At 40.1% G+C, this 15004-nt stretch overlaps 1 protein-coding gene across 2 annotated transcripts in view; it reads left to right on the plus strand.

Moving 5' to 3' along the window:
• The window catches only part of LOC137627705 (lymphocyte antigen 75-like), a 54477-nt gene that overhangs the window by 18038 nt on the left and 21435 nt on the right, over window positions 1–15004 (plus strand). For both annotated transcript variants that reach the window (XM_068358944.1, XM_068358945.1), the window contains exon 2: window positions 12767–12840. In XM_068358944.1, the coding sequence (XP_068215045.1) occupies window positions 12795–12840 (46 nt within the window). In that variant the 5' untranslated portion in view covers window positions 12767–12794. The remainder of the gene's footprint in view (window positions 1–12766; window positions 12841–15004) is intronic.

The following is a 15004-nucleotide window of genomic DNA, read 5'->3' on the forward strand; positions in this document are numbered from 1 at the left end:
CCCTTTCTCAGCTAGCTCCTCCCACCTTTTGTCCTCGAAATAAAAAAAAAAGATAAGATCCAACACTAGGGTTTTCGAAAACATTCCAAAGCACCTGGTACATATAAGAATTGTGTATTTCTTGCAAACATGATGCAATACATACATACATACATATACCAAGGCACTTCCCCTAATTTTGGGGGGTAGCCGATATCAACAAACGAAACATAAACAAAATAGGGGACCTCTACTCTCTACGTTCCTCCCAGCCTAACAAGGGACTCAACCGAGTTCAGCTGGTACTGCTAGGGTGCCACAGCCCACCCTCCCACATTATCCACCACAGATGAAGCTTCATAATGCTGACTCCCCTACTGCTGCTACCTACACGGTCATCTAAGGCATCGGAGGAAGCAGCAGGGCCTACCGGAACTGCGTCACAATCGCTCGCCATTCATTCCTATTTCTAGCACGCTGTCTCGCCTCTCTCACATCTATCCTCCTATCACCCAGAGCTTCCTTCACTCCATCCATCCACCCAAACCTTGGCCTTCCTCTTGTACTTCTCTCATCAACTCTTGCATTCATCACCTTCTTTAGCAGACAGCCATTTTCCATTCTCTCAACATGGTCAAACTACCTCAACACATTCATATCCACTCTAGCTGCTAACTCATTTCTTTCACCCGTTCTCACTCTCACCACTTCGTTCCTAACCCTATCTACTCGAGATACACCAGCCATACTCCTTAGACACTTCATCTCAAACACATTCAATTTCTGTCTCTCCATCACTTTCATTCCCCACAACTCCGATCCATACATCATAGTTGGTACAATCACTTTCTCATATAGAGCTCTCTTTACATTCATGCCCAACCCTCTATTTTTTACTACTCCCTTAACTGCCCCCAACACTTTGCAACCTTCATTCACTCCCTGACGTACATCTGCTTCCACTCCACCATTTGCTGCAACAACAGACCCCAAGTACTTAAACTGATCCACCTCCTCAAGTAACTCTCCATTCAACATGACATTCAACCTTGCACCACCTTCCCTTCTCGTACATCTCATAACCTTACTCTTACCCACATTAACTCTCAACTTCCTTCTCTCACACACTCTTCCAAATTCTGTCACTAATCGGCCAACCTTCCACCAACTCCATATAACCTCATCATATTCCACATTGCTTCCCTATCAACTCTATCATACGCTTTCTCCAGATCCATAAACGCAACATACACCTCCTTACCTTTTGCTAAATATTTCTCGCATATCTGCCTTACTGTAAAAATCTGATTCATACAACCCCTACCTCTTCTAAAACCACCCTGTACTTCTAAGATTGCATTCTCTGTTTTATCCTTGATCCTATTAATCATTACTCTACCATACACTTTTCCAACTACGCTAATACCTCTTGAATTACAACACTCAAGCACATCTCCCTTACCCTTATATAGTGGTACAATACATGCACAAACCCAATCTACTGGTACCATTGACAACACAAAACACATATTAAACAATCTCACCAACCATTCAAGTACAGTCACACCCCCTTCCTTCAACATTTCAGCTCTCACACCATCCATACCAGACGCTTTTCCTACTCTTGTTTCATCTAGTGCTCTCCTCACTTCATCTATTGTAATCTCTCTCTCATTCTCATCTCCCATCACTGGCACCTCAACACCTGGAACAGTAATTATATCTGCCTCCCTATTATCCTCAACATTCAGTACCCTTTCAAAATATACCTCCCATCTTTTCCTTGCCTCCTCTCATTTTAACAACCTTCCATTTCCATCTTTCACTGTCTCTTCAATTCTTGAGCCAGCCTTCCTTACTCTCTTCACTTCTTTCCAAAACTTCTTCTTATTCTCTTCATATGAATGACCAAATCCCTGACCCCTCCTCAGGTCAGCTGCCCTCTTTGCCTCACGTACCTTGCGCTTTACTTCCACATTTTTCTCTTTATATTTTTCATACTTCTCTATACTATTACTCGGCAGCCATTCTTCAAAAGCCCTCTTTTTCTCTTCCACTTTTACCTTCACTCCTTCATTCCACCATTCACTGCCCTTCCTCATGCTGCCTCCAACAACCTTCTTGCCACACACATCACTTGCAATCCCAACAAAATTTTCTTTTACTAACTTCCACTCCTCCTCTAAATTGCCAGTTTCTCTTACTTTCACTTCATCATATGTCATTTTCAACCTTTCCTGATATTACCTTTTTACCCCCAGTTTTATTAGCTCTTCAACCCTCACTAGCTCCCATTTACATCCACCTACTCTATTCCCCCACTCTTTTGCTACAACTAATTTTCCTTCCACCAAAAAATGATCAGACATGCCGCTAGCCATACCCCTAAACACGTGCACGTCTTTCAATCTTCCAAACATTCTTTTAGTTATCAACACATAATCCATTAATGCCTTTTCTACTACTCTTCCATTTGCCACTCTTACCCATGTATACTTATTTTTATCTTTCTTTTTGAAAAAGCTATTACTTATCACCATCTCTTGTTCAACACAATGACACCTTCTACCTCTCCAGCGCCCACTCTAGCATTTAAATCACCCATGACAACTATATAATTCCTTCTCCCAGTCCTTCTACACACCTAGTTAATTCATTCCAGAACTCATTACGCTCTTCTTCACTTTTCTCACTACCTGGCCCATACGCACTGACAAACGCCCAACATTACCTACCCAGCCTAACCCTTACCCACATTAACCTAGATGATATCTACTTCCATTCTACTACTTTACCTGTCATCCATTCACTCAGCAATAAAGCCACACCCTCTCTCGCTTTTACCCTTTCAATCCCAGACACTCTACCAGACATTTCACCAAACATCACTTCCCCCTTTCCTTTTATCTTGGTCTCACACAAGGCCAATACATCCATCCTTTTATTCCTAAACATACTTCCAATTTCACATCTTTTACTCTCTATCATACTACATCCACGCACATTCAAACACCCCAAAACTAGAGTGCGGGGAGCAGTCACTCTCCCCCCAGCTCCATCTCTTTGTCGATGTCTCACAGGATGTAGATACAGGAGAGGGGGTTCCCAGTCCCCTAATCCCGTCTCTTTTAGTCGCCTCTTACGACACGCAGGGATAACGTTGGCGCTATTCTAATTGTTTTTTATGCCCCCGCGGCCACAGGAGGCTACCTCATAAAAATATAAAAACATTTACATAAGCCCTTGTTCATATCTCGCATGGTCATATGACACTCTTAAACAGTTTACGTAAGACTTCGTAACAAAAATACCTGAAATAAAATGTTACTTCTTAAAAATAACGTAAATTTACATACACTGACTTGAATAAAGAATACAATGAAATTAACGACGGAAACCTTACGTAATTTACATAATAAACTTACACATACATGAGAAGAGCTGAGAAGAGCTGGCTATTCACCTCTTCATTGCACATATGAAAACATGATTAAAATACATTAGTAAATTATTTACTCTATACTTAACCAGCTTTGTAAATATATATATATATATATATATATATATATATATATATATATATATATATATATATATATATATATATATATATATAAATAAGCTATATATATTTTTGATACATTGATGTCTGGATTCTCTTATCGACCTCGGGATCAGAGCCCCAGGCGAAATCACACAAAGACAAGAGCTTGGGTCCGGCCGGGAATCGAACCCTGGTCGGCAAGCTTGTATAGACAGTGACTAAGCCACTTGGCCAAGTGGCTTAGTCACTGTCTATACAAGCTTGCCGACCAGGGTTCGATTCCCGGCCGGACCCAAGCTCTTGTCTTTTTGTGATTTCGCCTGGGGCTCTGATCCCGAGGTCGTTAAGAGAATCCAGACATTAATGTATCAAAAATATATATGGCTTATTTGAATATGAAAAACACGTCTAAATGTGCAAAATTTATCATATATATATATATATATATATTTATATATATATATACATATATATATATATATATATATATATATATATATATATATATATATATATATATATATATATATATATATATACATACATATATATATATATATATATATATATATATATATACATATATATATATATATATATATATATATATATATATATATATATATATATATATATATATATATATATATATATATATATATATATAGGTGTGTGTTACAGTCAATATCTAAATCCAGGAAATTTGTAAAGTGACTGAACTTTTCAGGCAATATGTGAATTGCCTGGTTCACCCAGTCAATTTACAAATCAGCTAAAAATTGCAGACAATTTATAAATTGACTAAAATTCTAATGGATTTTCTTGGTATATTGACTGAAATGAACTCCGGTATGGATATTCGGTCAGTTTACCTCTTGAAACTTTGTGTGCTGTTGTCTGGGTAGTTTATTATTGTGCGTGTGTGAAAGACCATTGCTAACACAGAAAGTATGGCGTGTTTCTCGTTGCTTCGCAGCCGCCCTTCTCAATGGGCGTGCAGAACGTTTTTTAACGTTCGTCTGCTTTGATTCTTTTTTACCTTCACTGTTCGCACTGAACGTATTGTTCTCGTCATGAGTGTCACTGTCGAAGGTCTCTGTGGCCAGTTGTTGGGATGTCGCAGCCGGAGCCATTTCCTGGTTGTCCCCAGACTTCTCCATAATCCCTGGCATTCCGTCTGTCGAACTGTACACACCCTCTTTTCCATCGTCATCGTCTCCGTCTCCATCATCCTCCACAGAGGGGGTAATTTCCAGGGGAACCAGATGGCTAACAGCTCGCTGTGACTCGACTCCCTCAAACAACACTTTGGCCGAACGTACGACGCCGTCGTCATCCGGATACGTTTCTACAACACGTCCAAGGGGCCACGTAGCTCTTCTTTGATGTCTTACCAACATGACGTCTCCAGGGTGCAGCTTGGAGGGTTCCCCGGACTGACAGTCGTGTCGAGCTCTCAGGGCACTCAAATATTCCTTTCTCCACCTCTCTCTGAATCTCTTTAAAGAGTCTGTTAGTTTCAAATAACGATCACGTAGCCTCCGGGAGGTGAAGACCGTGTTGAGGTGATCGTCCGGTAAGAGCGGTGCCATGAGGAGGACTGGGTGTCCTCTTAACAAATGGGAAGGGGTGAGGACTTCATCCTCGCATCCGTCGCCGCTGTACATAAGCGGGCGATTATTCACTACGGCTTCTGCTTATTTCACCAGTGTCAATACGTGGACGTTCGGTAGATACTTTTGGCCGAGGGCTATTTGGAGGGTTCACTTCGTCACCCCTATCAGCCGCTCGAAGAATCCACCCTTCCAAGGTGCTCTGGGCGTCTGAAACCTCCATTGTATTCCCGTTCTCCTCAGGAACTGCTGGACTTCATCCTCTTCGTAGAGTCCCTGCAGGAGGTGGCTGGCGGTTCTGAACGTCTGGTGATTATCAGAGGTGATGTATTGGGGGGCGCCATGCGTTGCGCAGAATCGCCTTAAAGCCAAGACGAAATCTTCCGCTTCCAAGGAGGGACAGAAGTCGAGATACACGGCCCTACTGGCCATGCACGTTGCAATCAGGATGTACCCTGGCTGCGTTTCAGTTTGTATGGCTGCTGTGTGGTCCACTCCAACTGCTGTAAAGGGTTTCTCGAGGGTTGTTCTTTCCTTCGGTAGGGGGGGGGGTGGCTGTTTCGACGAAGACTGGAAGGCGCGCCAACACTCCATACATTCCTTTACCACCCGCTTGGCAATAGAACGCAGACCCGCCGACCAACATTTCTGTCGAAAGATACCCATTAGAGTATTCACACCACAATGTAAATGCAAACGGTGTAAATATTTTAAATAAACCCTAACTAAACGCCCTCTGGCTGGCAAGAGAATTAACTGATTAATTTCTTCTAACTTGGACACTTGTCCTCTAGTACAAATGAGTCTATCTTTCATTACTAAATTCAACTGTCTTACTAAATTGAGAACTTCACGAGGGGGTCTGACTCCGCCCTGCAAGTAAGCATAAACTGAAGGCAAGTAATGTTTCTGCTCTACCAGAACAACAATACTGAACGGATTCTGTTCTATTTTTGCAAACTTTAAAATTAGTCTGACTACTCTCAACAAGAATTGGAACCCTACTTTCCTTTTCAGGATGTCCCAAATCTCGCCTGGGGGGGGGGGGAGGACACATCTCCTCCCTTAACTCTTGTACCGCCGCTACTACGTGAGTTTGATGTAGCGGATCTTCCTCCTTGCAAGGAACAGGCTTTCCCATGGTCCTGAGGAATTCTGGACCGTTCCTCCACAGGGAGGTAACTAGCAGTTGCAGAGTCGTTGCACCTCTGGATAGGATATCGGCAGGGTTCTGATGACTAGGGACATGGTTCAGACTGAAGCTACAAACCTGCTGAATAAAAACAATCTCCGCCACTCTGTTAGAAACAAACACCTTTTTATGAGACCTGGCATCGGGAGATGCTACCCATGCCAACGTTACCTTGCTGTCAGTCCACATTACTATTTCTCGTGGCTCGATCAGTTCCTTGAGAGTTCTTGCTAATCTGCTGCCTAACAACAAGGCCAGCAGCTCTAGCTTGTGGATCGTCAGTTTGCTCATCCCTTTCGGAGTGATCCTCATTTTGCTTGTAATTAAACTTACCCGATTGCAATCGTCCCTGGTATATGCCACTGCTCCGTATGCCTTACTGTTGGCATCGGTGAACACATGCAGTTCTAAACCCTTTTTACCTATCGATCTTTGAAAGGTGATGTCGCTCATGGCTTTCAAATCATTCAACAATTCACTTGCCTCTTTAGCCTTTTCTCCTCCTAACACGTCATCCCAACCTACATTATCCTCCCATAGTTGTTGGAGGAAAAGTTTTCCCTTTACAAATAATGGGCTGATCAAACCTATTGGATCGTAAATCGAGACCAACAGGGAAAGTACCCTACGCTTTGTAAGCACCCATCCCTCTCCCAATTCACTAATCCCCTTACTTGCCTTCACACACAATCTGTCTACGTCCCAGGCCCATCGCAGCCCGAGCACGTTCACACTCACAGGCTCACTCCACTGTCTCTCGCTATCGAAGGCCAAGTGATTGCTTGCCCACCCTTCCAAAGGCATACCCACCCCCTTTAAGATGTTATTGACAGACTCATGCTCTTGCCTCATGTGTTCTAAATCCTCAAATGTGGCCAGATAGTTATCGACATAAAAGGATTTTACTAAATCTGGCCGGCCTTCCTCTTTAAAATGACAATTTAATATCTGTTGTAGCAAAAATGGACTTGCTGTGATGCCGAACACCACGACTCTAAAGGCGAAGGTAAGCGCTCGACCAGCTGCCTCGCGCCACAGAAATCGTGTGTATTTGGCATCACGAGGATCTAACAAAACACGATGGAATGCTTTACTTATGTCGGCTAACATGGCATATCGGTTCAACCTAAACCTTATGATTAAACTATATGCTACCTCTACCAATTTGGGCCCAGGTAAGAGACATTCATTCAATGACTTACAACCCTTTGACTTTGCCGAGGCATTGAACACGATTCTAAGGGGGGTGGTACGGCTGTCTTTCCTGACTCCAAAGTGTGGCATGTAATAACCTTCCACTATGGGATCTTTCACCTCAGATATAAAACCTGCTTCGATATATTTGTCTAACACTCCTTGATATTGTTCAAAATATTTCCTATCCTTTCTGAATTTGGTCTGCAACGACTGTAACTGCGCCACAGCGTTACGATAATTTGTTTCTGGCCTAGCATCCGACCCGAATGGTAGGCTAACCTGATATCCCTCAGGTTTTTTCTCAACGCTTTGCGATACCTTTCGCATGGCCTCGGCCTCGCGAACAGTGTATTGCTCAGATGGGGCGATGCCAACACGGTCTAATCGCCACCACTCGTCTACATCACACAGATATGGCTCGTTCGTGATTCTGCACACTCTCAACGTTCTCACCTGCTCAATCCTCTCCCCTTGCAGTAGCCACTGCGGCCCCTTCCCATATGGCGACATGCCATCATGCGTCAGGAAAAGATTGATCCCATCCACTCTCTCCACGCCTATTACAAAATAACTAAAGTAGTCAGCCCCTACTAATACGTGGACATTTTTTAACACATCCGACTTGTTGGCTGGATCGGCTAACATGACTCCCTTGGTCAACAGATGCTGTCTGACTTTCCCATAACCAGTGTTATGTATCGGGACCTCTACGCTCTCATGTGCTACTAGTTTCATACGCACGATTCTTTTGCCCATTTCAACCCTGCAACTTACTACATCATATTGTCCGCCTATTTCCTCGGAACCAAACGGAGCTATATTTAAGGATACTCGTCCTACCACCGGTAGGCCTAATTGACAGGCAATTTTTGCTGAGATGAAGCTCCTCTGGCTTCCTGAGTCGATGAATAGGCGGACTCGCTTACTACCTTGCTTTTGTTGGATACCTGCCATGGCTGTTGGCAAGATAGTGCATGGGAGGTCCACATCAGACCTCTGCGCGATCTTTGCGCTTGTGCATGGTTTAGCCTCTACGTTAGTCTTGGGTGGTCGGGGGGAAGTTTCGGGCTGCTGAGGCGTCGCATTCACTACGGGGCGGGACGTCGTTGTTTGACTACTACTATGACTAGGGATCGATTGCGGTCTACCCGCATCGCAAATTGCAGTGTGGTGCTTAGCATTACAGTTTCTACAGGAATTTGAAACGGGACATTTATCGCTACGATGACCTGATTTCGTACAATTAAAACAAAGACCCCTTTTCAGCAAAATGCGACGTCTGACAGCTACGTCAGTCACTTGGCGACATCCGTGAGGCGGGTGCCGTTCGCTACAAAATGGGCAGGAATTATTGTGGATGGGATGGGTTTTCGGTCTTACACTACTGTCTGGTCTTTTGTCACTCTCAAGACTGTCACCTCTCTGCAACGCATCGTCTTTTAGCATTCTCACAATAAAGTCTATTGCCTCAAAAAACTCGTCCAACGTATAGTCACATTTTCTCAAATGCTCGACCACTTTGCGGTAGAGCTTTCCCTCAGATAATTTTTGATTTATGAGGCTCATGACCAGGCCCTGGCCTATGTCATTGGTACTCAGTCTTTTGATTTGTTCGATTATGATGGTCAACTCAAAACGGAACCTTTTGAGTTCTACTGGGTTTAGTGACGGCACAAAGATGTTGGCTAATTTGCGGTGCAGAATCACGAGTGTCTGGTGCACGTTGCCATATTGCTTATCTAAAAGGTCTAATTCTACACTATAGTTCGCGGCGGTTGCACTTAGAGATTTGATGATTCTAAGTGGCTCTTTGCCCAACGTCCCCAATAAATAAGTAAATTTAGACACTTCGTCTAAATCCGCTCTTCGATCCACGTGGATCGTGAAGAGCTCACGGTACGATGCGTACTCTTGCACTTCCCCTTCAAATGTGGGGAGAGGCAGCAGCTTCAACCTGGGGAGGGCAACATTCCCCGTTGAAGTGCTTTTCATTTTGTCTATCCTATTATACAGTAGGGTAGAAGCGCGTGTAGCTTCACCTAACGTGTGCCTGATTCGGGCTTCAATACTAGACTCTAGCTTCACACACTGGCTTTTGTATAGCTCTCTTAGCTGTCGGACCTCTACCTGCAACTCCGTTACCAAATTCTGGTAAACGGACTCAGAATAGGTCTCTAATAGCGCTCTTTGCGTTTCGCTAAGTAAGTCGTTTATTAGGCCCATAGACGCCTCGATGTGCACGATCGTGGCCACCGCCATCTTAATTAACTTTACTTTACGTTTGCGGGGGGGGGGGGGGGGGGGGGGTTGGCAAAGAAAGCAAAGAAAAGTAATTTTACGTTAGGAAGGGACTCAAAAAAACTGACCCACGTGGTCGATCGCACATCGGGACGTTGAGGACCTTAATTGTTCGTCTCTCTCTCTCTCTCTCAAAAGCTCATATTTTAAATTAGTCCTGTCCGGCTCTGGGAAGTGCTTGCGATCCGGTTCGAAGGACCAAATGTTGTGATTTTCACCAGTTTATTAAATCTGCCCGATGTACTGGGTGGATCGCAAGGCCTTGAAGAGGCGAGATTCCCAAAACCTTTCAGGAGTTAACTAAAATACGGCGACAAAATTACCATTTTATTATTAAAAATAAACTCTGATACAAGACAAACAACATTCTTAAGCATTCACAAGACTTAATGAAAAACAAGGCTGACTCTTGGTAATGTAACACGTGCTCTTCAAGCACAAAGTCCTCACCGGACTCATTAACAAAACTGAAAATAGTGCCAATTCGAATTCAATACACAACGAATCACACACCAAATATCCCTATTCTTATTTAACTAAGGATTCCGATCCCCAATCACAAGGATCTCTACATTAAACTGCGATATAAAAACTAGATGTCTTGCACACAAACTTATACTACAACCAACCTGGTACACGAGGTAGAGAGATGAGAACAAATGAATAAACAACTTATCTTTAGGGGGGACGAAGAAGCAAAGAGACCGAGTCAGGGTCGGCAGCTTCGAAGACACCTTCGTTTTCCCGCTTTAACTAAAGTTTCCTTAGCAAAGTGGAGGGAAATCTTAGTTTATTTATTTACAAGGGGTTTGACAATGCCCTTTTATTTACTACAAGATCCAAAAACAGTTAAGGCTTTTCTTCAAACACAAGGGAAGGCTTAAGTCTTCGGCTGAGGGCCAGAATTTATCCATATCCAAGGACTTGGAAAGTCATTGACACTAAACACATACATAAGACATTTTTGTCATGTTGCCTCAATTTTACGTTAGATTCATCATTGATATATCATAAACAGACAATTTCCATAACACTCGGTCTTTCCCTACCAGGTGGTTAAGATTTTGGTTCCAATACAGTCGCGTATTAAACCTCAGTCCTTCGCCCGCGAGATCCCCCAGCCTTTCCTCATTTGACGAAACGTTCATGAAGTCAAATGGCGGGACTTTCGAATGGCCAGTTCGAAAATTCCCGACATATTTTTTTAAAAAGTCTTATGTAAACTACCTAAGTATGCTTTACGAACCATATGAGGTTTGAAAACGATGGCTTACGTCATGTTTACAATGTATTATATTATGTTTATATTCCCTCATGTTCAGAATGTTCTTGAAAACCTCAGAGTTAGTTTTTTCTTTTATTTTTAATGTTTCGAGGAGGTAGGAAGGCGGAGTTAGCTGAGGGAGGTTTACCTTGCAAGCAAGGTTTTAGGCCCTGTTCTAGTTGTCTCGGTAACTGTGCGCCGATAGGCCTTGCCCTAATGCCACTAAAAGAATCTATTTAGAACTATCTAGAATAAGTAGGTCCATATATATGTGCCCCTAGAAAATTGTAAGCAGCAGAAGAGATCCAGCTGTCCCTGGGAAAGACCCAACATCCTCTCTCCTCAAGTGCCTCGAGTGTGGGCCCTCTCCAAAGTGAATAAGTTTTTTACCCAACATATATATTGTGTAGTGTGTTCAAACATTAATGAAACTTTCAATGTGATTTCAAATGTACTGTGTTCTTGTACGTGCTGGTATTACATAAATTTTTGTAACTGGCCCTGTGAAATTTAGGTTAAAACAGCGAAGTGTATGAGCTAAAACACGTAAATGTATCAGTTACATTTATGTAAATTTCAATAAGAGTTTAATCTTTAGAGTGTTAATGGTTGAATATTGTCATTAATTATAAAAATTAATTAATTTCATAGATTAATTTCCAGTGAGTGTATGATTTTCATAAGTATCTTTTTCTTAGTTTAAGGTTTTGTTCAGATTTAATATTTCAAGTGATTAATTTTGGTGATAATTTTTTGTATTAATGTTGTAATTTTTTTATAGAATATATATATATATATATATATATATATATATATATATATATATATATATATATATATATATATATATATATATATATTTTTTTTTTTTTTTTTTTTGTAAAAGTGTACATTATTTCGATCACCAATAATTCTTATAGATCTTGCTCGTATCCCTGACTAAGAACCAAAGCAAGAGGTTGTTTTGAATAGTTCTTAATAACTAATTACCCAGTTTTGTTGTGAGGGACCTTTGGATATTCAATTTTTTTATATATTGCTGTCTAGGATTTATATAATTTCCTCAGAGCTCGAGTACTAATTTTCAAGTGTAACAGGCTCATGTAAAAATAAACTGGTATATTTGGAACTCAGGAGGTTATGTAATTCGTCAACCGTAATTTATAATAATGTGTATATATATATATATATATATATATATATATATATATATATATATATATATATATATATATATATGTATATATATATATATATATATATATATATATTTATATATTTATATATAGATATACATATATATGTAGATATATATGTATATATAAATATATATATATATATATATATATATATATATATATATACATATATATATATATATATATATATATATATATATATATATATATATATATATATATATGTAGATATAAATGTATACATATATATATATATATATATATATATATATATATATATCTGTGTGTGTGTTCTTATACATTATACATATACATTCCACTTCCATTGATATCATAACACATTCACATCGTCACAAACGAGAGAGAGAGAGAGAGAGAGAGAGAGAGAGAGAGAGAGAGAGAGAGAGAGAGAGAGAGAGAGAGGAGGGATGTGTGCTATTGGAGTAACATAAAGGTAATTTGAAATGTTTTCTGTTTCAGAATTGTATGAAAGATTGGCATATCCAAGATGGAAAAATTCACCCTTTTCCTGCTGATGCCAGGAGTTGCTTTGGGTAAGGAGAGGTCTCACTTTCCCATTACATTTACCAAAGGAAGCTTGTTTATAACCTAGAGATTGTGAGATAGAAAATGTATTGTATACCCTGCTTCCACATTGATAAACACATTAGATTTCTACTCAAACCAGTATCATACGAAGATATTTTACCATCAATCAAGGAATTTCTAATTCATTCAACACTTGGTTACTTTGTAGTGAGATTCTGTTTCTGACAGGTTCTATGGGAAATCACCAATTTCATGGAAAAAATAAAGCAGGGCCTACTCATAGCTTACTAAATACCTGAATATACACCAATTATTCTCGCTTTACTTGTTGCAGATGGGGCAACTATTTTGGTCTTATGTTGCAGCCATTGTATTCCTCAGGTTTCCTCAAGCAAAACTGTCTTCTTTCCTTGTCGTTTACGTATCTGGATATTTTATCCAATTCATTAATAATAGTCATAATAATGCAAATCATTACATTATTGATGATGATAATGATAATGACAATAACAATCTTAATATCAATAATGATGTTAATCTTCAAATAGATTTAATTTTTCTATGTATGTATGTATGTATGTATGTATGTGTAAGACTCAATGAAATACGTGATGTTTATATGCAAAAATATGACAAATGAAATGAGAGTTTTAAATTGTCTTACTTTATATATACAGGTTGACATGATGCTCAGATGCAATAAAAAACTAAACACTATTTGAATCCTGACAGTTTTATCATTTATCTATTCAAGACGATGTCTACCAGAGGACTGATACAGTGATAAAGATTCTTATATTACATATGGTACAGAGGGAGTACGAATATACAATTTAGAACAAATAATCCAAAATATATGGCTACCATTGTTAAAACGTCTCTGTCGTGGGCTGAAACACACCATCATCTCCTCCTACGCCTATTGACTGAAAGGGCCTTGGTTAGATTTTGCCAGTCGTCTCTCTCTTGAGCCTTTAATTCAGTACTTCCCCATTCATTATGCCCTACTTCATGCTTCGTAGTTCTTAGTCATGCAAGCCTGGGTCTTCCAACTCTTCTAGTGTCTTGTGGAACCCAGCTGAATATTTGAACAACTAATCTCTCTTGGGGAGTGCGAAGAGCATGCCCAAACCATCTCCATCTACCCCTCATTATGATCTCATCCACATATGGCACTCGAGTAATCTTTCTTATAGTTTAATTTCTAATCCTGTCCTGCCATTCAACTCCCAATATTCTTCTGAGGGCTTTGTTCTCAAATCTACTAAAGATGTTGGAGATTGTTTCATTGTCATACCATGACTCATGTCCATAGGGTAACACCGTTCTCACTAAGCTGATATATAGTCTGATTTTTATATGTAATTTCAAGCAATTTGATTTCCAGATTTTACTTAACCCAGCCATTGTCTCAATTGCTTTTTTCAATCTTTTACTAAACTCTAATTCTAAAGACCCTGTATTGGAGATCATAGTTCTTAGATACTTTAATGATTTTACTTCATTAATCCTTTCTCCTTCCAATGATATTTTATCTTCCATTACATACTCTGTTCTCATCATCTCTGTCTTTCTTCTATTTATCTTCAGCCCAACCTCGTGTGATATTTCATGCATTCTGGTAAACAAGCATTGCAAATCCTATGGGGTTCTACTAACAAGGATAACATCATCAGCATACTTTAGGTCTGCTAAATTCCTTTCACCAATCCAGTCTAATCCTTCTCCACCATCTCTGACTGTTCTACGCATTACAAAATCCATGAGGAGGATAAACAACATAGGTGACAGACCATACTCTGCTGTTCATTAGAAATTCAGTTGATAACACTCCACTAACATTAACTTTGCACTTGCTATGCTCATGAACAGACTTAATCAAATTTACATGCTTAAGAGGAATTCCATAATAATGCAGGAATCTCCACAAACTTGGCCGGTGCACACTATCAAAGGCTTTTTCATTGTCCACAAATGCCATCAAAATGGGATTTCTATATTCTACGCATTGCTGTACAGCATGTCTGAAGATGAGAATTTGGTCAGTGCAATTTCTACCTTTTTAAATCCTGCTTGCTTATCTCTCAGCTTTTCATCAATCTTTTTCTCTAGTCTCTTTAGAATGAGCATACTATATATTTTCATAACAACTGACGTAGGTGTTATACA

Source organism: Palaemon carinicauda, chromosome 35 (genome assembly GCF_036898095.1).
Source record: "Palaemon carinicauda isolate YSFRI2023 chromosome 35, ASM3689809v2, whole genome shotgun sequence".
Lineage (NCBI taxonomy): Eukaryota > Metazoa > Arthropoda > Malacostraca > Decapoda > Palaemonidae > Palaemon > Palaemon carinicauda.